Source organism: Salmo trutta, chromosome 4 (assembly GCF_901001165.1).
Source record: "Salmo trutta chromosome 4, fSalTru1.1, whole genome shotgun sequence".
Classification (NCBI taxonomy): domain Eukaryota; kingdom Metazoa; phylum Chordata; class Actinopteri; order Salmoniformes; family Salmonidae; genus Salmo; species Salmo trutta.
In genome coordinates this window covers 60,331,645-60,358,208 of record NC_042960.1, presented here as the reverse complement: position 1 = coordinate 60,358,208, position 26,564 = coordinate 60,331,645, and the positions used below count along the sequence as shown (strand labels likewise).

General features: G+C 43.3%; 3 protein-coding genes across 3 annotated transcripts; all 3 read left to right on the top strand.

The window, feature by feature from the left end:
* Positions 1 to 1,931: 1,931 nt before the first annotated feature.
* On the top strand, positions 1,932 to 4,558 carry LOC115192757 (zona pellucida sperm-binding protein 3-like). Its single transcript, XM_029751576.1, has 8 exons — positions 1,932 to 2,565; positions 2,653 to 2,771; positions 2,877 to 2,980; positions 3,245 to 3,422; positions 3,607 to 3,724; positions 3,938 to 4,020; positions 4,094 to 4,173; positions 4,422 to 4,558. Exons 1-8 carry the CDS (start codon positions 2,047 to 2,049, stop codon positions 4,484 to 4,486), a joined length of 1,266 nt encoding a protein of 421 aa, XP_029607436.1. The 5' UTR covers positions 1,932 to 2,046; the 3' UTR covers positions 4,487 to 4,558.
* A 7,485-nt stretch (positions 4,559 to 12,043) lies between these two features.
* Positions 12,044 to 14,668, top strand: LOC115192756 (zona pellucida sperm-binding protein 3-like). Its single transcript, XM_029751575.1, has 8 exons — positions 12,044 to 12,675; positions 12,763 to 12,881; positions 12,987 to 13,090; positions 13,355 to 13,532; positions 13,717 to 13,834; positions 14,048 to 14,130; positions 14,204 to 14,283; positions 14,532 to 14,668. Exons 1-8 carry the CDS (start codon positions 12,157 to 12,159, stop codon positions 14,594 to 14,596), a joined length of 1,266 nt encoding a protein of 421 aa, XP_029607435.1. The 5' UTR covers positions 12,044 to 12,156; the 3' UTR covers positions 14,597 to 14,668.
* Positions 14,669 to 22,152: 7,484 nt separating this feature from the next.
* Positions 22,153 to 24,780, top strand: LOC115192754 (zona pellucida sperm-binding protein 3-like). Its single transcript, XM_029751574.1, has 8 exons — positions 22,153 to 22,787; positions 22,875 to 22,993; positions 23,099 to 23,202; positions 23,467 to 23,644; positions 23,829 to 23,946; positions 24,160 to 24,242; positions 24,316 to 24,395; positions 24,644 to 24,780. Exons 1-8 carry the CDS (start codon positions 22,269 to 22,271, stop codon positions 24,706 to 24,708), a joined length of 1,266 nt encoding a protein of 421 aa, XP_029607434.1. The 5' UTR covers positions 22,153 to 22,268; the 3' UTR covers positions 24,709 to 24,780.
* The last annotated feature ends 1,784 nt before the right edge of the window (positions 24,781 to 26,564 follow it).

The window sequence follows — 26,564 nt, the reverse complement described above, 5'->3', positions numbered from 1 at the left end:
GGCGGATGCCAGGACAATGCTACCTGCCTATTGCATAGTGCCAATTGTAAAGTTTGGTGGGGGAGGAATAATGTTCTGGGGCTGTTTTTCATGGTTCAGGCTAGGCCCCTTACTTCCAGTGAAGGGAAATCTTAACGCTACAGCATACGATGACATTCTAGACGATTCTGTGCTTTCAACTTTGTGGCAACAGTTTGGGCAAGGCCTTTTCCTGTTTTAGCATGACAATGCCCAGCAAGGTCTGTACGAAAATGGTTTGTTGAGATCATTGTGGAAGAACTTGACAGGCCTGCACAGAGCCCTGACCTCAAATCCATCGAACACCTGCGAGCCAGGCCTAATCGGCCAACATCAGTGCTGACCTCACTAATGCTCTTGAGGCTGAATGGAAGCAAGTCTCCAGCAGTGTTCCAACATCGATTTGAAAGCCTTCCCAGAAGAGTAGAAGCAAAGGGGGACCAACTCCATATTAATGCCCATGATTTTGGAATGACATGTTTAACAAGTAGGTGGCCACATACCTTTGGTCATGTTGTGTGCATATATTTTTTAGCTTTTTTTTTACCAATCCACCCCAATAAAAGGTGATCCGGCCCTTCTGGCATATACCAGAATTGCCAGAAGGCCAATCCGCCAATGTCTCCATCTCTGTTCCTGGAGTGCGACCGTCCTGTAGGTTGTGGCTCCAGCCCTAATGTAGCACAATTGATTCTAATAATTAGCTGGTTGGTACATTTATTCAAGTTAGTTACAACTGGGGTTGGATTGAAAACCAACAGGAGGGTAGGGTAGCGCTCCAAGAACAGGGTTGGAGATCCCTGTGCCTAGTTTCCCAAAAGCATCTTAAGGCAAAGTGCGTTGTTAGAACCTTTGTAGGAGCATAGTTAAATCTATGAGCTGTTTCCCAAAAGCATCATTATTAAGGTGTACTTGATAACACTCGTAAACGAATGCTTGCCTCAGAACAGCTAAGTGCATCCTTACACTTCAGCTAAGTGCACCCTCCCGTGTCACTTTCTACACAGAAGATCTCCGCTAAACATAGAATCACATGGTTTATCTTATCTCTATGACTGCAGATAACTTCAGAACAAAGTTGACTCCAAAATAAAGTGTCTTTGCAATTGATACAAACATGACATAAAAATATTATTCAAATGAAAACAGCAACCATTAAAATAAAGAGTGGGCCTATTTCAATCATATTGAAATACATTTCATATTCTATTTTGCTAATTGTAGACTGCCTGTAATTTGCCTCAATATATTTCATGATGTGTAGCCGAACGGGCGCAATGGGGCAAATTAGTGATTTAATGCATTTTTTTTGGTAAGCATTAGAATAACCTGCCTCAATATTTGCAGCCATAAGGTGGTATAATCTCTCTAGGAATTGATCCGTCAATTCAAATGTTAAGACAAATTTTGAATGGAGAAAGTTTTCACTTTCTTTTGATCCCATCAGTATCGACACATACTTCAACAATGCACTTAGTGACCATTCTCTCGGCGTGTTGTTTTGGGAAACATGTGTTACATCTTCGGCCGTTGTGGGGAAGATGCATCATTAAAAAACTCATAAGGCTAAATGCCATTGCTATCAGGAAACCGTTCCAAGGACATCATAAATCAAGAATGGGCCACTTCAGTCCTCAGTGGCCAGAGTGATGTCACACTTCTTCCACATCCCTAGATAACACAGCTGATTAAACTAATTGTATTTTAAACTAAATATTATGATTAGTTGATTATTGGAGTCAGGTGTGTTAGCTGGGGCTGGTGCAAAAGTGTGACACCAATCAGGCCCCGAGGACTGGAGTTGACCATCCCTATTATAAATGAAGATACTTCAGAGTATTGAGATACATCCAGTTCAGATTGTAGTATATGTGCAGCTGTGTAACATGTCTGGAACATCATTAGGTAAATCAAACAAGGGGTGGAGTCAAACTAAGACAAAGGGATACAAAATGGCTGTTCAGAGACACTGTAGTTATTGCAAATGTCAAAGAAATATCTACAATTGACACTAGAAACTAGAGAATAATGGCATTCTGTATTACATTCCTCCTACTTCTTACCTTTGGCTGTTCAGCTACAGTTCAGCAGCTTTATCGGGAAGCGGAATCTCGGAGCCAAGTGGCACATGCCCCTGGGAGATTTGTTCCACAGTATAGGCCTGCTCAAGAACCAGCCAGATTTCAACCAAGGCCTGTGCAATGGCCCTCCAGGGTCCAGACACCGACGCAAGTTCAAAACCCTTTCCTCCAGTCAAAGCAGACCTTCAATGAGCCTTTGACCTGGAGATTTCCTGAAGATCCAGTCAAAGAGGTGCAGTTGGCTATTGATGAGCAGAGACCGCTGCCTGTGCCTGCCAGTAGCGTTGCAGTTCAATGTGGGGAGACTGCTGCTCGTGTGGAAGTCAAGCGAGATCTGCTCGGTATCGGCCAACTCATTCACCCAGCGGATCTTACCTTGGGAGGCTGTGCTGTCACTGGGGAGGATGCTTCCGCTCAAGTTCTGATCTTTGTCACTGAGCTGCACGGATGTGGCAGCACTCTGACGGTAACATTGAGCATTAGCATCGTTATGACTTTTCTAGGTTGACTACCATTGATTTTCTTACAATGCCATTTGCTGCTCTGATTCCAGATGATTGAAGATTCACTTGTCTATGTCTTCACACTCCGTTATACACCAGCCACCCTGGGCAGCAGCCCCATTGTTCGGACTAGAGAAGTGGTGGTCTGGGTTGAGTGCCACTATCAAAGGTGAGTTGACTACACCTGCATTGTGTTTTTTGTTTTCTTCAGTTCAATCAACTTTGGATACACTTCCTTGGCCAGTTGGTTTCACATTTAAAGACTCCTTTACAGAAAGCATGATGTGAGCAGTGATTCAGTGAAGCCCACCTGGAATCCCTATGCCTCCACTAAGGTTGCAGAGGAGCTCCTCTACTTCTCCCTGAGGCTAATGACTGGTTAGTAACTGCTTGTCCTTGCCATATTGGCATTGCTCTTGACAGGCACTGACTTAAGTGCTGTCTCTGCACTTGTTTGTAAACTATGGTAGTGCCAACTGGCAAATGTAACCGCCACTGAGTTATTGGAATGAGGTGGCTACCCCAGAGTACAAAAGGATGGCAGTTATATTTGCCATGATAAAGCCACACTGCTGATAAACTAGAGCAGGGTCTGTACATCTGACTTGGAATGAGTATTGGACTGTGCCCTTGTCTTCGCAGACAACTGGCAGTTGGAGAGACCCAGCAAAGAGTACGTCCTTGGAGATAATATTAACTTTGAAGCTTCTGTCGTCCAGTTCTACCATGTGCCCCTCCGAGTCTTTGTGGACAACTGTGTAGCCACAGTCATCCCAAACACCAACACTGTCCCAAGATATGCCTTCATCGAGAACCGTGGGTGAGTATCCTTTGTAAGGTACTTGATCTAGATCAAGGACTAATTGTTTGCTTTAATCTGCTAAGAAAAGCATTTCCCATTCCCTCCACCTGCCCACACTTCAGATCAACAGCCATCTTGAATGGCATCCCTCCAGAGTTTCAGCAGTGTCGGTAGCCTAATTTTGTTTGTTTGTGGCCTTCAGTTGTCTGGTCGACACCAAGCTGACAGGCTCCAGGTCCCAGTTCATACCTCGCACCATGGATGACACGCTCCAGTTCCAGATAGAAGCCTTTAGGTTTCATGTTGTGAACACTGGCTCAGTGAGTAGTTAATCCTGAGATCTAGTGCAAATTAGCTTCGGAATGTCTAAATGTATAGAATTGGCAGGTTTGTTGAGCTTCAATCATAAATTAAGTATAGTATGCCCAATATGGCTTGTTGTACCCAACATGACGTTGCTTTAAATTGGTGTCAAATCTACTAATTCTTATGTGGTACCAATGCTGCGACTTCAACAAATGTCATTTCAACAGCTATACATTACTTGCCTCCTGAAAGCCACAACAGCTTCAGCCCCAATTGATCATGAGAACAAGGCTTGTTCCTTCTCGAATGGGTAAGTCTGGGTATATATGGCAGGGTGTGCACTTTGCTTGTACGTACTATATGCAACACTCTCTTTTCAATAGATGGAGCGAGGCCAGTAAGAAAGACCAGGTGTGTGGCTGTTGTGACACAGACTGTGGCATGAGAAGGGAACCGGCTCCAGGTACATGTGCACTTCAGTCCAGTGTTGCTCAATCCATTCCTGGATGCCTCCCTGGGGGTGCACATTTTTGTCCTACTCCAATACCTAGGTACTTGATTCACCTAAACCTTTGGCTAAATTGGTGGTCAGTGCTTGGCTGGAACAAAAAAGTGCACCCACTGAGTCACCCAGGAATTGACTGAGAAACAATGCTTTTGTGAAGTTTGATTCTGAGTTCTCCCTATATAGACATGGTCTTCTGCTCTTAGGTTTCCAGTGGGAGCAGGACATTTCTGTTGGTCCTCTCAACATAAAGGAAAAGCTTCTTGACTGATGGTGTAACTCTCAACTGGACTGACTTTCCTGCCCAAATGCATTCTGGATGATAAAAAAATATCTAGATTAAGGTTTTTGTCTTGTGTATTTTGTTCATTGACTAGCATGAGCTTTTGTAATGCCCAGGTCTAAAATGAAGTTCCTCAACTCCCTGATTCTGTATCTTGAAAGTTAAGATATAACTTGATTGCTGACATAATGTTTTGGTACAAAACTCAGCAAAAAAAGAAACGCCCCTTTTTCAGTACCCTGTCTTTCAAAGATGATTCTTAAATCTGAATAACTAAACAGATCTTCATTGTCACATGAGCCGAATACAACAGGTGTCGACCTTACAGTGAAATGCTTAAACAACTAATGAACATGCACCTGTGGAACGGTTAAGACAGTAACAGCTTACAGACAAGGGCAATTAAGGTGAAAGTTATGATAACTAAAGAGGCCTTTCTACTGACTCTGGAAAAACACCAAAAGAAAGATGCCCAGAGTCCCTACTCATCTGTGTGAATGTGCCAGCAAGGAGGTGTGAAGACCAGATGTGGCCAGGGCAATAAATTGCAATGTCCTTACTGTGAGACGCCTGCTACAGGACGGACAGCTGATCGTCCTCACAGTGGCAGATCATGTGTAACAACACCTGCACACGATCGGTACATCTGAAAATCACACCTGCGGGACCGGTACAGGATGGCAACAACTGCCTGAGTTACACCAGGAACGCACAATCCCTCTCAGTGCTCAGACTGTCTGCAATAGGCTGAGAGAGGCTGGACTGAGGGCTTGTAGGCCTGTTGTAAGGCAGGTCATCACCGGCAACAACGTCGACGTTGGGTTTGTACCCACCGTCGCTGGTCCAGACAGATAAAGCATAGCAGTTCGACACATACAACAACACAGTTACACATGGAATAAACAAAACAGTCAATAATACAGATGAAAAAAAGTCTATATACAGTGAGTAAGATAAGGGAGTTAAGGCAATAAACAGGCCATGGTGGCGAAGTAATTAAAAAATAGCAATTAAACACTGGAATGGTAGATGTGCAGAAGATGAATGTGCAAGTAGTGATACTGGGGTGCAAAGGAGCAAGATAAATAAATACAGTATGGGGATGAGGTAGCTGTATGGGCTGTTTACAGATGGGCTATGTACAGGTGCAGTGATCTGTGAGCTGCTCTGACAGCTTGTGCTTAAAGCTAGTGAGGGAGAAATGAGTCTCCAGCTTCAGTGATTTTTGCAGTTCGTTCCAGTCATTGGCAGCAGAGAACTGGAAGGAAAGATGGCCAAAGGAGGAATTGGCTTTGGGGGTGACCAGTGAGATATACCTACTGGAGCGTGTGCTATGAGTGGGTGCTGCTATGGTGACCAGTGAGCTGAGATAAGGCGGGGCTTTACCTAGCAGAGACTTGTAGATGACCTGGAGCCAGTGGGTTTGGCGACGAGTATGAAGCGAGGGCCAGCCAACGAGAGCGTACAGGTGGCAGTGGTGGGTAGTATATGGGGCTTTGGTGACAAAACGGATGGCACTGTGATAGACTGCATCCAATTTGTTGAGTAGAGTGTTGGAGGTAGGATGGTCAGTTTTACGAGGGTATGTTTGGCGGCGTGAGTGAAGGAGCATTTGTTGCAAAATAGAAAGCCGATTCTAGATTTGATTTTGGATTGGAGATGTTTAATATGAGTCTGGAAGGAGAGTTTACAGTCTAGCCAGACACCTAAATATTTGTAGTTGTCCACGTATTCTAGGTCAGAACCGTCCAGAGTAGTGATGCTAGTCGGGCGGGCGGGTGCGGGCAGCGAACAGTTGAAAAGCATGCATTTGGTTTTACTAGTGTTTAAGAGCAGTTGGAGGCCACAGAAGGAGTTTTGTATGGCATTGAAGCTCGTTTGAAGGTTAGTTAACACAGTGTCCAAAGAAGGGCCAGATGTATACAGAATGGTGTCGTCTGCGTAGAAGTGGATCAGGGAATCACCCGCAGCAAGAGCGAAATCGTTGATATATAAACAGAGAAAAGAGTCGGCCCGAGAATTGAACCCTGTGGTACCCCCATAGAGACTTCCAGAGGTCCGGACAACAGGCCCTCTCATTTGTCACACTGAACTCTGTCTGCGAAGTAGTTGGTGAACCAGGCGAGGCAGTCATTTGAGAAACCAAGGCTATTGAGTCTGCCGATAAGAATGTGGTGATTGACAGAGTCGAAAGCCTTGGCCAGGTCGATGAAGACGGCTGCACAGTACTGTCTTTTATCGATGGCGGTTATGATATCGTTTAGTCCCTTGAGCGTGGCTGAGGTGCACCCATGACTAGCTCGGAAACCGGATTGCACAGCGGAGAAGGAACGGTGGGATTTGAAATGATCAGTGATCTGTTTATTAACTTGGCTTTCGAAGACTTTAGAAAGGCAGGGCAGAATGGATATAGGTCTATAACAGTTTGGGTCTAGAGTGTCACCCCCTTTGAAGAGGGGGATGACCGCGGCAGCTTTCCAATCTTTAGGGATCTTGGACGATACGAAAGAGCGGTTGAACAGACTGGTAATAGGGGTTGCAACAATGGAGGCGGATACATTTAGAAAGAGAGTGTCCAGATATGCCAATTCCGTTTCAAATCGTGTTTGATGCATTTCACACAACTCCATGAAACACCTCTTATTCCTCCACACATTCATAAAAATCCATATTTATCCACCATAATAGAAGTGGAAAGGGTCCAACGGATTTGAAGACAACCATTCTTCTGGAGTTCTCCAGCTGTAAAAAAACAGAAACAAACAAGTTAAGTTATGCAAATGTTCAACTGCAAGACATTGTGAAAATGTGGAAAAAATAAAAATGCAATACTTTTGATTTTCAGTAAATACTGTGAAGGACTTAGTTTACAAGATAATTATATCCAGCTTGTGTTCGGTATGTTTAATTATTTCAATGCAAAAGCTTTCAAATGAGATTAGTTTAACCTTTCATAACAGAGCACTGGGTGTAGCAAGTTAAACTTACCAATGTCTAGGCAACACTAACCCCATTATTACATTAATTAACCCTTATGGCTTTGCCTTTTGCAGTGCTAGACAAATAATACAACAGAAGCTTTATCAAAATTATTCAATAGAACATTTGAGGTAAACCAAGAACCTGACAATGTTAAGTGTACGACAACAAAGTTTTCTTTTGCTTTTGAGCGGTTTTTTGATTTTTTTTTTGGGTGGCTCTAATTTGCACCTCCGGGGTGTTGCGTCTGTCATTGTGTTTATCGCTCTCTGAATAATACTCTCGCTCTCTGTGAAATAATTCTAATGTTAAGGAAACATTTGAACGGTGAAAGCTTACCCGAGAGCAGCGCTGCCTTTCAATCCTATCCTCTTTTTCTTATAGATGACCACTGGCTTATAATGTCTTGTAAATTATAGTGCATGTGTTTCCCCCTGCCCACATATCTGTGTTTAATATTAGGCTACATATACAGCCAAAACATTAAGGACTGGCAGTACATCTGTGTCAGTCTCTCTTCCTCTCTCTCTTTTTTCTTCTATTGAATTTGATATAACACCATCTGTGTTTGTCATAGAGCGATGGGATTAGTTTCTGTGGATGCAGACAGATTTCCAGCATTGTGGTTCATTTGACAGGCCCTCCGATAAGTGAATTACAATTTCGGTAGGACTTTCCAGCCTCCAATGGTGGTGGATATGTCATGTAAACCTACACAAGAATCCCTAGTTAATTCAGTCAAATATGATTTTATATATTGACAAGTCAAATGACTGCTATAACAATGGAAATGCAACTCCTCAAATATGGATGGCAGGTCGGAGGTGAGATCAGATGCGACCACTAGCCCATGAGAGGGCAGATACGTGGCTCTTCCTCTTTGCTACAGTTCAGAAACCCTAGTAGCCTCACTGGCTGAAGAGACAATGAGATTTACATTTTTTTCATATTTTTTTTAGAAGTGAAGCAAATAGCCTAAACATTGATAAAACAATTAAAATACACAAACAGCCCCCAACTTCCCCTTTAACAGATTCATTTGGATTATTTAGCATTGATGCAGTCAATGTTTTCTTTTAATAGGCCTACATGATGACTTTAATTAAAAGAACTGTATAAATGTCTAGTAGATGGCTATTGCCTTACCTATGTGTCATAAAAGCCAATCTAATGACTGCTTAAGCTATAGGGCAAGTATAGTGCAACTTTTGATTACAAATTATGTCTCACATTTAATTATTTGCAAACAGGGACAGTTTCGTTGAAAACAAGACACTGATTTCGCATTGAAGAAATATGATAAGATGAACACATGCACTATACAGTTGAAGTCGGAAGTTTACATACACTTAAGTTGGAGTCATTAAAACTAGTTTTTCAACCACAACACAAATGTCTTGTTAACAAACTATAGTTTTAGCAAGTCGGTTACGACATCTACTTTGTGCGTTACACAAGTAAATTTTCCAACAATTGTTTACAAACAGATTATTTCACTTATAATTCACTGTATCACAATTCCAGTGGGTCAGAAGTTTACATACACTAAGTTGACTGTGCCTTTAAACAGCTTGGAAAATTCCAGAAAATGATGTCATGGCTTTAGAAGCTTCTGATAGGCTAATTGACATCATTTGAGTTAATTGGAGGTGTACATGTGAATGTAATTCAAGGCCTACCTTCAAACTCGGTGCCTCTTTGCTAGACATCATGGGAAAATGAAATGAAATCAGCGAAGACCCGGAACGTTTGACCCAAGTTAAACAATTGAAAGGAAATGCTACCAAATACTAGTTGAGTGTATGTAAGCTTCTGACCCACTGGGAATGTGATGAAAGAAATAAAAGCTGAAATAAATCATTCTCTCTACTTTTATTCTGACATTTCACATTCTTAAAATAGAGTGGTGATCCTAACTGACCTAAGACAGGGAATTTTTTTACTTGGATTTAAATGCCAGGAATTGTGAAAAACTGAGATTAAATGTATTTGGCTAAGGTGTATGTAAAGTTCCGACTTCAACTGTATATACAAAAGTATGTGGATGCCCCTTCAAATGAATGGATTTGGCTCTTTCAGCCACGACAGGTGTATAAAATCGAGCACACAGCCATGCAATCTCCATAGACAAACATTGGCAGTAGAATGACCTTACTGAATAGCTCAGTGACTTAATGTGGCACCATCATAGGATGCCACCTTTCCAACAAGTCAGTTCGTTAAATTTCTGCAAATCTAGAGCTTCCCCGGTCAACTGTAAGTGCTGTTATTGTGAAGTGGAAACGTCTAGGAGTAACAACGGCTCAGCCGTGAAGTGGTAGGCCACACAAGCTCACAGAACGGGACCACTGAGTACTGAAGCACGTAAAAATTGTCTGTAACACTCACTACCGAGTTCCAAACTGCCTCTGGAAGCAACTTCAGCACAACAACTATTCGGCGGGAGCTTCATGAAATGGGTTTCCATGGCCGAGCAGCCGCAGACAAGCCTAAGATCACCCTGCGTAAATCCAAGCGTCGGCTGGAGTGGTGTAAAGCTTGCCGCCTTTGGACTCTTGAGCGGTGGAAATGCGTTCTATGGAGTGATGAATCACGCTTCACCATCTAGCAGTCTGACGGACTAATCTGGGTTTGGCGGATGCCAGGACAATGCTACCTGCCTATTGCATAGTGCCAATTGTAAAGTTTGGTGGGGGAGGAATAATGTTCTGGGGCTGTTTTTCATGGTTCAGGCTAGGCCCCTTACTTCCAGTGAAGGGAAATCTTAACGCTACAGCATACGATGACATTCTAGACGATTCTGTGCTTTCAACTTTGTGGCAACAGTTTGGGCAAGGCCTTTTCCTGTTTTAGCATGACAATGCCCAGCAAGGTCTGTACGAAAATGGTTTGTTGAGATCAGTGTGGAAGAACTTGACAGGCCTGCACAGAGCCCTGACCTCAAATCCATCGAACACCTGCGAGCCAGGCCTAATCGGCCAACATCAGTGCTGACCTCACTAATGCTCTTGAGGCTGAATGGAAGCAAGTCTCCAGCAGTGTTCCAACATCGATTTGAAAGCCTTCCCAGAAGAGTAGAAGCAAAGGGGGACCAACTCCATATTAATGCCCATGATTTTGGAATGAGATGTTTAACAAGTAGGTGGCCACATACCTTTGGTCATGTTGTGTGCATATATTTTTTAGATTTTTTTTTACCAATCCACCCCAATAAAAGGTGATCCGGCCCTTCTGGCATATACCAGAATTGCCAGAAGGCCAATCCGCCAATGTCTCCATCTCTGTTCCTGGAGTGCGACCGTCCTGTAGGTTGTGGCTCCAGCCCTAATGTAGCACAATTGATTCTAATAATTAGCTGGTTGGTACATTTATTCAAGTTAGTTACAACTGGGGTTGGATTGAAAACCAACAGGAGGGTAGGGTAGCGCTCCAAGAACAGGGTTGGAGATCCCTGTGCCTAGTTTCCCAAAAGCATCTTAAGGCAAAGTGCGTTGTTAGAACCTTTGTAGGAGCATAGTTAAATCTATGAGCTGTTTCCCAAAAGCATCATTATTAAGGTGTACTTGATAACACTCGTAAACGAATGCTTGCCTCAGAACAGCTAAGTGCATCCTTACACTTCAGCTAAGTGCACCCTCCCGTGTCACTTTCTACACAGAAGATCTCCGCTAAACATAGAATCACATGGTTTATCTTATCTCTATGACTGCAGATAACTTCAGAACAAAGTTGACTCCAAAATAAAGTGTCTTTGCAATTGATACAAACATGACATAAAAATATTATTCAAATGAAAACAGCAACCATTAAAATAAAGAGTGGGCCTATTTCAATCATATTGAAATACATTTCATATTCTATTTTGCTAATTGTAGACTGCCTGTAATTTGCCTCAATATATTTCATGATGTGTAGCCGAACGGGCGCAATGGGGCAAATTAGTGATTTAATGCATTTTTTTTGGTAAGCATTAGAATAACCTGCCTCAATATTTGCAGCCATAAGGTGGTATAATCTCTCTAGGAATTGATCCGTCAATTCAAATGTTAAGACAAATTTTGAATGGAGAAAGTTTTCACTTTCTTTTGATCCCATCAGTATCGACACATACTTCAACAATGCACTTAGTGACCATTCTCTCGGCGTGTTGTTTTGGGAAACATGTGTTACATCTTCGGCCGTTGTGGGGAAGATGCATCATTAAAAAACTCATAAGGCTAAATGCCATTGCTATCAGGAAACCGTTCCAAGGACATCATAATTCAAGAATGGGCCACTTCAGTCCTCAGTGGCCAGAGTGATGTCACACTTCTTCCCCATCCCTAGATAACACAGCTGATTAAACTAATTGTATTTTAAACTAAATATTATGATTAGTTGATTATTGGAGTCAGGTGTGTTAGCTGGGGCTGGTGCAAAAGTGTGACACCAATCAGGCCCCGAGGACTGGAGTTGACCATCCCTATTATAAATGAAGATACTTCAGAGTATTGAGATACATCCAGTTCAGATTGTAGTATATGTGCAGCTGTGTAACATGTCTGGAACATCATTAGGTAAATCAAACAAGGGGTGGAGTCAAACTAAGACAAAGGGATACAAAATGGCTGTTCAGAGACACTGTAGTTATTGCAAATGTCAAAGAAATATCTACAATTGACACTAGAAACTAGAGAATAATGGCATTCTGTATTACATTCCTCCTACTTCTTACCTTTGGCTGTTCAGCTACAGTTCAGCAGCTTTATCAGGAAGCGGAATCTCGGAGCCAAGTGGCACATGCCCCTGGGAGATTTGTTCCACAGTATAGGCCTGCTCAAGAACCAGCCAGATTTCAACCAAGGCCTGTGCAATGGCCCTCCAGGGTCCAGACACCGACGCAAGTTCAAAACCCTTTCCTCCAGTCAAAGCAGACCTTCAATGAGCCTTTGACCTGGAGATTTCCTGAAGATCCAGTCAAAGAGGTGCAGTTGGCTATTGATGAGCAGAGACCGCTGCCTGTGCCTGCCAGTAGCGTTGCAGTTCAATGTGGGGAGACTGCTGCTCGTGTGGAAGTCAAGCGAGATCTGCTCGGTATCGGCCAACTCATTCACCCAGCAGATCTTACCTTGGGAGGCTGTGCTGTCACTGGGGAGGATGCTTCCGCTCAAGTTCTGATCTTTGTCACTGAGCTGCACGGATGTGGCAGCACTCTGACGGTAACATTGAGCATTAGCATCGTTATGACTTTTCTAGGTTGACTACCATTGATTTTCTTACAATGCCATTTGCTGCTCTGATTCCAGATGATTGAAGATTCACTTGTCTATGTCTTCACACTCCGTTATACACCAGCCACCCTGGGCAGCAGCCCCATTGTTCGGACTAGAGAAGTGGTGGTCTGGGTTGAGTGCCACTATCAAAGGTGAGTTGACTACACCTGCATTGTGTTTTTTGTTTTCTTCAGTTCAATCAACTTTGGATACACTTCCTTGGCCAGTTGGTTTCACATTTAAAGACTCCTTTACAGAAAGCATGATGTGAGCAGTGATTCAGTGAAGCCCACCTGGAATCCCTATGCCTCCACTAAGGTTGCAGAGGAGCTCCTCTACTTCTCCCTGAGGCTAATGACTGGTTAGTAACTGCTTGTCCTTGCCATATTGGCATTGCTCTTGACAGGCACTGACTTAAGTGCTGTCTCTGCACTTGTTTGTAAACTATGGTAGTGCCAACTGGCAAATGTAACCGCCACTGAGTTATTGGAATGAGGTGGCTACCCCAGAGTACAAAAGGATGGCAGTTATATTTGCCATGATAAAGCCACACTGCTGATAAACTAGAGCAGGGTCTGTACATCTGACTTGGAATGAGTATTGGACTGTGCCCTTGTCTTCGCAGACAACTGGCAGTTGGAGAGACCCAGCAAAGAGTACGTCCTTGGAGATAATATTAACTTTGAAGCTTCTGTCGTCCAGTTCTACCATGTGCCCCTCCGAGTCTTTGTGGACAACTGTGTAGCCACAGTCATCCCAAACACCAACACTGTCCCAAGATATGCCTTCATCGAGAACCGTGGGTGAGTATCCTTTGTAAGGTACTTGATCTAGATCAAGGACTAATTGTTTGCTTTAATCTGCTAAGAAAAGCATTTCCCATTCCCTCCACCTGCCCACACTTCAGATCAACAGCCATCTTGAATGGCATCCCTCCAGAGTTTCAGCAGTGTCGGTAGCCTAATTTTGTTTGTTTGTGGCCTTCAGTTGTCTGGTCGACACCAAGCTGACAGGCTCCAGGTCCCAGTTCATACCTCGCACCATGGATGACACGCTCCAGTTCCAGATAGAAGCCTTTAGGTTTCATGTTGTGAACACTGGCTCAGTGAGTAGTTAATCCTGAGATCTAGTGCAAATTAGCTTCGGAATGTCTAAATGTATAGAATTGGCAGGTTTGTTGAGCTTCAATCATAAATTAAGTATAGTATGCCCAATATGGCTTGTTGTACCCAACATGACGTTGCTTTAAATTGGTGTCAAATCTACTAATTCTTATGTGGTACCAATGCTGCGACTTCAACAAATGTCATTTCAACAGCTATACATTACTTGCCTCCTGAAAGCCACAACAGCTTCAGCCCCAATTGATCATGAGAACAAGGCTTGTTCCTTCTCGAATGGGTAAGTCTGGGTATATATGGCAGGGTGTGCACTTTGCTTGTACGTACTATATGCAACACTCTCTTTTCAATAGATGGAGCGAGGCCAGTAAGAAAGACCAGGTGTGTGGCTGTTGTGACACAGACTGTGGCATGAGAAGGGAACCGGCTCCAGGTACATGTGCACTTCAGTCCAGTGTTGCTCAATCCATTCCTGGATGCCTCCCTGGGGGTGCACATTTTTGTCCTACTCCAATACCTAGGTACTTGATTCACCTAAACCTTTGGCTAAATTGGTGGTCAGTGCTTGGCTGGAACAAAAAAGTGCACCCACTGAGTCACCCAGGAATTGACTGAGAAACAATGCTTTTGTGAAGTTTGATTCTGAGTTCTCCCTATATAGACATGGTCTTCTGCTCTTAGGTTTCCAGTGGGAGCAGGACATTTCTGTTGGTCCTCTCAACATAAAGGAAAAGCTTCTTGACTGATGGTGTAACTCTCAACTGGACTGACTTTCCTGCCCAAATGCATTCTGGATGATAAAAAAATATCTAGATTAAGGTTTTTGTCTTGTGTATTTTGTTCATTGACTAGCATGAGCTTTTGTAATGCCCAGGTCTAAAATGAAGTTCCTCAACTCCCTGATTCTGTATCTTGAAAGTTAAGATATAACTTGATTGCTGACATAATGTTTTGGTACAAAACTCAGCAAAAAAAGAAACGCCCCTTTTTCAGTACCCTGTCTTTCAAAGATGATTCTTAAATCTGAATAACTAAACAGATCTTCATTGTCACATGAGCCGAATACAACAGGTGTCGACCTTACAGTGAAATGCTTAAACAACTAATGAACATGCACCTGTGGAACGGTTAAGACAGTAACAGCTTACAGACAAGGGCAATTAAGGTGAAAGTTATGATAACTAAAGAGGCCTTTCTACTGACTCTGGAAAAACACCAAAAGAAAGATGCCCAGAGTCCCTACTCATCTGTGTGAATGTGCCAGCAAGGAGGTGTGAAGACCAGATGTGGCCAGGGCAATAAATTGCAATGTCCTTACTGTGAGACGCCTGCTACAGGACGGACAGCTGATCGTCCTCACAGTGGCAGATCATGTGTAACAACACCTGCACACGATCGGTACATCTGAAAATCACACCTGCGGGACCGGTACAGGATGGCAACAACTGCCTGAGTTACACCAGGAACGCACAATCCCTCTCAGTGCTCAGACTGTCTGCAATAGGCTGAGAGAGGCTGGACTGAGGGCTTGTAGGCCTGTTGTAAGGCAGGTCATCACCGGCAACAACGTCGACGTTGGGTTTGTACCCACCGTCGCTGGTCCAGACAGATAAAGCATAGCAGTTCGACACATACAACAACACAGTTACACATGGAATAAACAAAACAGTCAATAATACAGATGAAAAAAAGTCTATATACAGTGAGTAAGATAAGGGAGTTAAGGCAATAAACAGGCCATGGTGGCGAAGTAATTAAAAAATAGCAATTAAACACTGGAATGGTAGATGTGCAGAAGATGAATGTGCAAGTAGTGATACTGGGGTGCAAAGGAGCAAGATAAATAAATACAGTATGGGGATGAGGTAGCTGTATGGGCTGTTTACAGATGGGCTATGTACAGGTGCAGTGATCTGTGAGCTGCTCTGACAGCTTGTGCTTAAAGCTAGTGAGGGAGAAATGAGTCTCCAGCTTCAGTGATTTTTGCAGTTCGTTCCAGTCATTGGCAGCAGAGAACTGGAAGGAAAGATGGCCAAAGGAGGAATTGGCTTTGGGGGTGACCAGTGAGATATACCTACTGGAGCGTGTGCTATGAGTGGGTGCTGCTATGGTGACCAGTGAGCTGAGATAAGGCGGGGCTTTACCTAGCAGAGACTTGTAGATGACCTGGAGCCAGTGGGTTTGGCGACGAGTATGAAGCGAGGGCCAGCCAACGAGAGCGTACAGGTGGCAGTGGTGGGTAGTATATGGGGCTTTGGTGACAAAACGGATGGCACTGTGATAGACTGCATCCAATTTGTTGAGTAGAGTGTTGGAGGTAGGATGGTCAGTTTTACGAGGGTATGTTTGGCGGCGTGAGTGAAGGAGCATTTGTTGCAAAATAGAAAGCCGATTCTAGATTTGATTTTGGATTGGAGATGTTTAATATGAGTCTGGAAGGAGAGTTTACAGTCTAGCCAGACACCTAAATATTTGTAGTTGTCCACGTATTCTAGGTCAGAACCGTCCAGAGTAGTGATGCTAGTCGGGCGGGCGGGTGCGGGCAGCGAACAGTTGAAAAGCATGCATTTGGTTTTACTAGTGTTTAAGAGCAGTTGGAGGCCACAGAAGGAGTTTTGTATGGCATTGAAGCTCGTTTGAAGGTTAGTTAACACAGTGTCCAAAGAAGGGCCAGATGTATACAGAATGGTGTCGTCTGCGTAGAAGTGGATCAGGGAATCACCCGCAGCAAGAGCGAAATCGTTGATATATAAACAGAGAAAAGAGTCGGCCCGAGAATTGAACCCTGTGGTACCCCCATAGAGACTTCCAGAGGTCCGGACAACAGGCCCTCTCATTTGTCACACTGAACTCTGTCTGCGAAGTAGTTGGTGAACCAGGCGAGGCAGTCATTTGAGAAACCAAGGCTATTGAGTCTGCCGATAAGAATGTGGTGATTGACAGAGTCGAAAGCCTTGGCCAGGTCGATGAAGACGGCTGCACAGTACTGTCTTTTATCGATGGCGGTTATGATATCGTTTAGTCCCTTGAGCGTGGCTGAGGTGCACCCATGACTAGCTCGGAAACCGGATTGCACAGCGGAGAAGGAACGGTGGGATTTGAAATGATCAGTGATCTGTTTATTAACTTGGCTTTCGAAGACTTTAGAAAGGCAGGGCAGAATGGATATAGGTCTATAACAGTTTGGGTCTAGAGTGTCACCCCCTTTGAAGAGGGGGATGACCGCGGCAGCTTTCCAATCTTTAGGGATCTTGGACGATACGAAAGAGCGGTTGAACAGACTGGTAATAGGGGTTGCAACAATGGAGGCGGATACATTTAGAAAGAGAGTGTCCAGATATGCCAATTCCGTTTCAAATCGTGTTTGATGCATTTCACACAACTCCATGAAACACCTCTTATTCCTCCACACATTCATAAAAATCCATATTTATCCACCATAATAGAAGTGGAAAGGGTCCAACGGATTTGAAGACAACCATTCTTCTGGAGTTCTCCAGCTGTAAAAAAACAGAAACAAACAAGTTAAGTTATGCAAATGTTCAACTGCAAGACATTGTGAAAATGTGGAAAAAATAAAAATGCAATACTTTTGATTTTCAGTAAATACTGTGAAGGACTTAGTTTACAAGATAATTATATCCAGCTTGTGTTCGGTATGTTTAATTATTTCAATGCAAAAGCTTTCAAATGAGATTAGTTTAACCTTTCATAACAGAGCACTGGGTGTAGCAAGTTAAACTTACCAATGTCTAGGCAACACTAACCCCATTATTACATTAATTAACCCTTATGGCTTTGCCTTTTGCAGTGCTAGACAAATAATACAACAGAAGCTTTATCAAAATTATTCAATAGAACATTTGAGGTAAACCAAGAACCTGACAATGTTAAGTGTACGACAACAAAGTTTTCTTTTGCTTTTGAGCGGTTTTTTGATTTTTTTTTTTGGGTGGCTCTAATTTGCACCTCCGGGGTGTTGCGTCTGTCATTGTGTTTATCGCTCTCTGAATAATACTCTCGCTCTCTGTGAAATAATTCTAATGTTAAGGAAACATTTGAACGGTGAAAGCTTACCCGAGAGCAGCGCTGCCTTTCAATCCTATCCTCTTTTTCTTATAGATGACCACTGGCTTATAATGTCTTGTAAATTATAGTGCATGTGTTTCCCCCTGCCCACATATCTGTGTTTAATATTAGGCTACATATACAGCCAAAACATTAAGGACTGGCAGTACATCTGTGTCAGTCTCTCTTCCTCTCTCTCTTTTTTCTTCTATTGAATTTGATATAACACCATCTGTGTTTGTCATAGAGCGATGGGATTAGTTTCTGTGGATGCAGACAGATTTCCAGCATTGTGGTTCATTTGACAGGCCCTCCGATAAGTGAATTACAATTTCGGTAGGACTTTCCAGCCTCCAATGGTGGTGGATATGTCATGTAAACCTACACAAGAATCCCTAGTTAATTCAGTCAAATATGATTTTATATATTGACAAGTCAAATGACTGCTATAACAATGGAAATGCAACTCCTCAAATATGGATGGCAGGTCGGAGGTGAGATCAGATGCGACCACTAGCCCATGAGAGGGCAGATACGTGGCTCTTCCTCTTTGCTACAGTTCAGAAACCCTAGTAGCCTCACTGGCTGAAGAGACAATGAGATTTACATTTTTTTCATTATTTTTTTTAGAAGTGAAGCAAATAGCCTAAAAATTGATAAAACAATTAAAATACACAAACAGCCCCCAACTTCCCCTTTAACAGATTCATTTGGATTATTTATCATTGATGCAGTCAATGTTTTCTTTTAATAGGCCTACATGATGACTTTAATTAAAAGAACTGTATAAATGTCTAGTAGATGGCTATTGCCTTACCTATGTGTCATAAAAGCCAATCTAATGACTGCTTAAGCTATAGGGCAAGTATAGTGCAACTTTTGATTACAAATTATGTCTCACATTTAATTATTTGCAAACAGGGACAGTTTCGTTGAAAACAAGACACTGATTTCGCATTGAAGAAATATGATAAGATGAACACATGCACTATACAGTTGAAGTCGGAAGTTTACATACACTTAAGTTGGAGTCATTAAAACTAGTTTTTCAACCACAACACAAATGTCTTGTTAACAAACTATAGTTTTAGCAAGTCGGTTACGACATCTACTTTGTGCGTTACACAAGTAAATTTTCCAACAATTGTTTACAAACAGATTATTTCACTTATAATTCACTGTATCACAATTCCAGTGGGTCAGAAGTTTACATACACTAAGTTGACTGTGCCTTTAAACAGCTTGGAAAATTCCAGAAAATGATGTCATGGCTTTAGAAGCTTCTGATAGGCTAATTGACATCATTTGAGTTAATTGGAGGTGTACATGTGAATGTAATTCAAGGCCTACCTTCAAACTCGGTGCCTCTTTGCTAGACATCATGGGAAAATGAAATGAAATCAGCGAAGACCCGGAACGTTTGACCCAAGTTAAACAATTGAAAGGAAATGCTACCAAATACTAGTTGAGTGTATGTAAGCTTCTGACCCACTGGGAATGTGATGAAAGAAATAAAAGCTGAAATAAATCATTCTCTCTACTTTTATTCTGACATTTCACATTCTTAAAATAGAGTGGTGATCCTAACTGACCTAAGACAGGGAATTTTTTTACTTGGATTTAAATGCCAGGAATTGTGAAAAACTGAGATTAAATGTATTTGGCTAAGGTGTATGTAAAGTTCCGACTTCAACTGTATATACAAAAGTATGTGGATGCCCCTTCAAATGAATGGATTTGGCTCTTTCAGCCACGACAGGTGTATAAAATCGAGCACACAGCCATGCAATCTCCATAGACAAACATTGGCAGTAGAATGACCTTACTGAATAGCTCAGTGACTTAATGTGGCACCATCATAGGATGCCACCTTTCCAACAAGTCAGTTCGTTAAATTTCTGCAAATCTAGAGCTTCCCCGGTCAACTGTAAGTGCTGTTATTGTGAAGTGGAAACGTCTAGGAGTAACAACGGCTCAGCCGTGAAGTGGTAGGCCACACAAGCTCACAGAACGGGACCACTGAGTACTGAAGCACGTAAAAATTGTCTGTAACACTCACTACCGAGTTCCAAACTGCCTCTGGAAGCAACTTCAGCACAACAACTATTCGGCGGGAGCTTCATGAAATGGGTTTCCATGGCCGAGCAGCCGCAGACAAGCCTAAGATCACCCTGCGTAAATCCAAGCGTCGGCTGGAGTGGTGTAAAGCTTGCCGCCTTTGGACTCTTGAGCGGTGGAAATGCGTTCTATGGAGTGATGAATCACGCTTCACCATCTAGCAGTCTGACGGACTAATCTGGGTTTGGCGGATGCCAGGACAATGCTACCTGCCTATTGCATAGTGCCAATTGTAAAGTTTGGTGGGGGAGGAATAATGTTCTGGGGCTGTTTTTCATGGTTCAGGCTAGGCCCCTTACTTCCAGTGAAGGGAAATCTTAACGCTACAGCATACGATGACATTCTAGACGATTCTGTGCTTTCAACTTTGTGGCAACAGTTTGGGCAAGGCCTTTTCCTGTTTTAGCATGACAATGCCCAGCAAGGTCTGTACGAAAATGGTTTGTTGAGATCATTGTGGAAGAACTTGACAGGCCTGCACAGAGCCCTGACCTCAAATCCATCGAACACCTGCGAGCCAGGCCTAATCGGCCAACATCAGTGCTGACCTCACTAATGCTCTTGAGGCTGAATGGAAGCAAGTCTCCAGCAGTGTTCCAACATCGATTTGAAAGCCTTCCCAGAAGAGTAGAAGCAAAGGGGGACCAACTCCATATTAATGCCCATGATTTTGGAATGACATGTTTAACAAGTAGGTGGCCACATACCTTTGGTCATGTTGTGTGCATATATTTTTTAGCTTTTTTTTTACCAATCCACCCCAATAAAAGGTGATCCGGCCCTTCTGGCATATACCAGAATTGCCAGAAGGCCAATCCGCCAATGTCTCCATCTCTGTTCCTGGAGTGCGACCGTCCTGTAGGTTGTGGCTCCAGCCCTAATGTAGCACAATTGATTCTAATAATTAGCTGGTTGGTACATTTATTCAAGTTAGTTACAACTGGGGTTGGATTGAAAACCAACAGGAGGGTAGGGTAGCGCTCCAAGAACAGGGTTGGAGATCCCTGTGCCTAGTTTCCCAAAAGCATCTTAAGGCAAAGTGCGTTGTTAGAACCTTTGTAGGAGCATAGTTAAATCTATGAGCTGTTTCCCAAAAGCATCATTATTAAGGTGTACTTGATAACACTCGTAAACGAATGCTTGCCTCAGAACAGCTAAGTGCATCCTTACACTTCAGCTAAGTGCACCCTCCCGTGTCACTTTCTACACAGAAGATCTCCGCTAAACATAGAATCACATGGTTTATCTTATCTCTATGACTGCAGATAACTTCAGAACAAAGTTGACTCCAAAATAAAGTGTCTTTGCAATTGATACAAACATGACATAAAAATATTATTCAAATGAAAACAGCAACCATTAAAATAAAGAGTGGGCCTATTTCAATCATATTGAAATACATTTCATATTCTATTTTGCTAATTGTAGACTGCCTGTAATTTGCCTCAATATATTTCATGATGTGTAGCCGAACGGGCGCAATGGGGCAAATTAGTGATTTAATGCATTTTTTTTGGTAAGCATTAGAATAACCTGCCTCAATATTTGCAGCCATAAGGTGGTATAATCTCTCTAGGAATTGATCCGTCAATTCAAATGTTAAGACAAATTTTGAATGGAGAAAGTTTTCACTTTCTTTTGATCCCATCAGTATCGACACATACTTCAACAATGCACTTAGTGACCATTCTCTCGGCGTGTTGTTTTGGGAAACATGTGTTACATCTTCGGCCGTTGTGGGGAAGATGCATCATTAAAAAACTCATAAGGCTAAATGCCATTGCTATCAGGAAACCGTTCCAAGGACATCATAATTCAAGAATGGGCCACTTCAGTCCTCAGTGGCCAGAGTGATGTCACACTTCTTCCCCATCCCTAGATAACACAGCTGATTAAACTAATTGTATTTTAAACTAAATATTATGATTAGTTGATTATTGGAGTCAGGTGTGTTAGCTGGGGCTGGTGCAAAAGTGTGACACCAATCAGGCCCCGAGGACTGGAGTTGACCATCCCTATTATAAATGAAGATACTTCAGAGTATTGAGATACATCCAGTTCAGATTGTAGTATATGTGCAGCTGTGTAACATGTCTGGAACATCATTAGGTAAATCAAACAAGGGGTGGAGTCAAACTAAGACAAAGGGATACAAAATGGCTGTTCAGAGACACTGTAGTTATTGCAAATGTCAAAGAAATATCTACAATTGACACTAGAAACTAGAGAATAATGGCATTCTGTATTACATTCCTCCTACTTCTTACCTTTGGCTGTTCAGCTACAGTTCAGCAGCTTTATCAGGAAGCGGAATCTCGGAGCCAAGTGGCACATGCCCCTGGGAGATTTGTTCCACAGTATAGGCCTGCTCAAGAACCAGCCAGATTTCAACCAAGGCCTGTGCAATGGCCCTCCAGGGTCCAGACACCGACGCAAGTTCAAAACCCTTTCCTCCAGTCAAAGCAGACCTTCAATGAGCCTTTGACCTGGAGATTTCCTGAAGATCCAGTCAAAGAGGTGCAGTTGGCTATTGATGAGCAGAGACCGCTGCCTGTGCCTGCCAGTAGCGTTGCAGTTCAATGTGGGGAGACTGCTGCTCGTGTGGAAGTCAAGCGAGATCTGCTCGGTATCGGCCAACTCATTCACCCAGCGGATCTTACCTTGGGAGGCTGTGCTGTCACTGGGGAGGATGCTTCCGCTCAAGTTCTGATCTTTGTCACTGAGCTGCACGGATGTGGCAGCACTCTGACGGTAACATTGAGCATTAGCATCGTTATGACTTTTCTAGGTTGACTACCATTGATTTTCTTACAATGCCATTTGCTGCTCTGATTCCAGATGATTGAAGATTCACTTGTCTATGTCTTCACACTCCGTTATACACCAGCCACCCTGGGCAGCAGCCCCATTGTTCGGACTAGAGAAGTGGTGGTCTGGGTTGAGTGCCACTATCAAAGGTGAGTTGACTACACCTGCATTGTGTTTTTTGTTTTCTTCAGTTCAATCAACTTTGGATACACTTCCTTGGCCAGTTGGTTTCACATTTAAAGACTCCTTTACAGAAAGCATGATGTGAGCAGTGATTCAGTGAAGCCCACCTGGAATCCCTATGCCTCCACTAAGGTTGCAGAGGAGCTCCTCTACTTCTCCCTGAGGCTAATGACTGGTTAGTAACTGCTTGTCCTTGCCATATTGGCATTGCTCTTGACAGGCACTGACTTAAGTGCTGTCTCTGCACTTGTTTGTAAACTATGGTAGTGCCAACTGGCAAATGTAACCGCCACTGAGTTATTGGAATGAGGTGGCTACCCCAGAGTACAAAAGGATGGCAGTTATATTTGCCATGATAAAGCCACACTGCTGATAAACTAGAGCAGGGTCTGTACATCTGACTTGGAATGAGTATTGGACTGTGCCCTTGTCTTCGCAGACAACTGGCAGTTGGAGAGACCCAGCAAAGAGTACGTCCTTGGAGATAATATTAACTTTGAAGCTTCTGTCGTCCAGTTCTACCATGTGCCCCTCCGAGTCTTTGTGGACAACTGTGTAGCCACAGTCATCCCAAACACCAACACTGTCCCAAGATATGCCTTCATCGAGAACCGTGGGTGAGTATCCTTTGTAAGGTACTTGATCTAGATCAAGGACTAATTGTTTGCTTTAATCTGCTAAGAAAAGCATTTCCCATTCCCTCCACCTGCCCACACTTCAGATCAACAGCCATCTTGAATGGCATCCCTCCAGAGTTTCAGCAGTGTAGGTAGCCTAATTTTGTTTGTTTGTGGCCTTCAGTTGTCTGGTCGACACCAAGCTGACAGGCTCCAGGTCCCAGTTCATACCTCGCACCATGGATGACACGCTCCAGTTCCAGATAGAAGCCTTTAGGTTTCATGTTGTGAACACTGGCTCAGTGAGTAGTTAATCCTGAGATCTAGTGCAAATTAGCTTCGGAATGTCTAAATGTATAGAATTGGCAGGTTTGTTGAGCTTCAATCATAAATTAAGTATAGTATGCCCAATATGGCTTGTTGTACCCAACATGACGTTGCTTTAAATTGGTGTCAAATCTACTAATTCTTATGTGGTACCAATGCTGCGACTTCAACAAATGTAATTTCAACAGCTATACATTACCTGCCTCCTGAAAGCCACAACAGCTTCAGCCCCAATTGATCATGAGAACAAGGCTTGTTCCTTCTCGAATGGGTAAGTCTGGGTATATATGGCAGGGTGTGCACTTTGCTTGTACGTACTATATGCAACACTCTCTTTTCAATAGATGGAGCGAGGCCAGTAAGAAAGACCAGGTGTGTGGCTGTTGTGACACAGACTGTGGCATGAGAAGGGAACCGGCTCCAGGTACATGTGCACTTCAGTCCAGTGTTGCTCAATCCATTCCTGGATGCCTCCCTGGGGGTGCACATTTTTGTCCTACTCCAATACCTAGGTACTTGATTCACCTAAACCTTTGGCTAAATTGGTGGTCAGTGCTTGGCTGGAACAAAAAAGTGCACCCACTGAGTCACCCAGGAATTGACTGAGAAACAATGCTTTTGTGAAGTTTGATTCTGAGTTCTCCCTATATAGACATGGTCTTCTGCTCTTAGGTTTCCAGTGGGAGCAGGACATTTCTGTTGGTCCTCTCAACATAAAGGAAAAGCTTCTTGACTGATGGTGTAACTCTCAACTGGACTGACTTTCCTGCCCAAATGCATTCTGGATGATAAAAAAATATCTAGATTAAGGTTTTTGTCTTGTGTATTTTGTTCATTGACTAGCATGAGCTTTTGTAATGCCCAGGTCTAAAATGAAGTTCCTCAACTCCCTGATTCTGTATCTTGAAAGTTAAGATATAACTTGATTGCTGACATAATGTTTTGGTACAAAACTCAGCAAAAAAAGAAACGCCCCTTTTTCAGTACCCTGTCTTTCAAAGATGATTCTTAAATCTGAATAACTAAACAGATCTTCATTGTCACATGTGCCGAATACAACAGGTGTCGACCTTACAGTGAAATGCTTAAACAACTAATGAACATGCACCTGTGGAACGGTTAAGACAGTAACAGCTTACAGACAAGGGCAATTAAGGTGAAAGTTATGATAACTAAAGAGGCCTTTCTACTGACTCTGGAAAAACACCAAAAGAAAGATGCCCAGGGTCCCTACTCATCTGTGTGAATGTGCCAGCAAGGAGGTGTGAAAACTGCAGATGTGGCCAGGGCAATAAATTGCAATGTCCTTACTGTGAGACGCCTGCTACAGGACGGACAGCTGATCGTCCTCACAGTGGCAGATCATGTGTAACAACACCTGCACACGATCGGTACATCTGAAAATCACACCTGCGGGACCGGTACAGGATGGCAACAACTGCCTGAGTTACACCAGGAATGCACAATCCCTCTCAGTGCTCAGACTGTCTGCAATAGGCTGAGAGAGGCTGGACTGAGGGCTTGTAGGCCTGTTGTAAGGCAGGTCATCACCGGCAACAACGTCGACGTTGGGTTTGTACCCACCGTCGCTGGACCAGACAGGACAGGCAAAAAGTGCTCTTCACGGACGAGTTGCGGTTTAGTCTCACCAGGGTTGATGGTCGGCTTCGCGTTTATCGTCGAAGGCATGAGCATTACACCAGGTCCTGTACTCTGGAGCGGAGTTGAGGTGGAGGGTCCGTCATGGTCTGGGGCGGTGTCACAGCATCATCGGACTGAGCTTGTGCGTTACAGGGCAGACATCCTCACGTGGTGCTCATCCTGACATGACCTTCCAGCATGACAATGCCACCAGCCATACTGTGCATGATTTCCTGCAAGACAGGACTGCCAGTGTTCTGCCATGGCCAGCGTAGAGCCTGGATCTCAAACTCAGCACATCTGGGATCTGTTGAATCGGTGGATGAGGGCTAGGGCCATTTCCACCCCCCCCCCCCCAGAAATGTCCGTGAACTTGCACGTGCCTTGGTGGAAGAGTGGAGTAACATCTCACAGCAAATCTGGTGCAGTCCATGAGGAGATGCACTGCAGTACTTAATGTAGCTGGTGGCCACACCAGATACTGACTGTTACTTTTTATTTTGCCCCCCCTTTGTTCTGGGACACATTATTTTGGGTGGAGTGTTCCTTTTAACCAGTCAACTTCAGCAGTGAGGCAAAGGTACACATTTCAGGGCTTAAAATTGCCCTGTCTCATGACTTAAATATTGATAAAACAATTAAAATACAGTGCTGGTGGGGCTTCCACTCATCGGAACCATCTGATATACAATTTCCCATGAACTTCCTGGGGGGGGGAAGTGGTCTATTCCAATGTACTATATCCAGCCCATTAAAATGTGAATCGATGGACTGCAACAATACAAATGATATTTTAGGTTGTCACAACCAATAGTAAAAAAATGACTAGTCTCTACCAAACCATTACATTAGTCTTGTTTAGTTACAGGGTGTATTCCTGACTAATGGAACAGTGGTCAACACTTTTAGTTCAGGAACAGTGGGTTTGATTTAAAATTGACTTAATACTTTT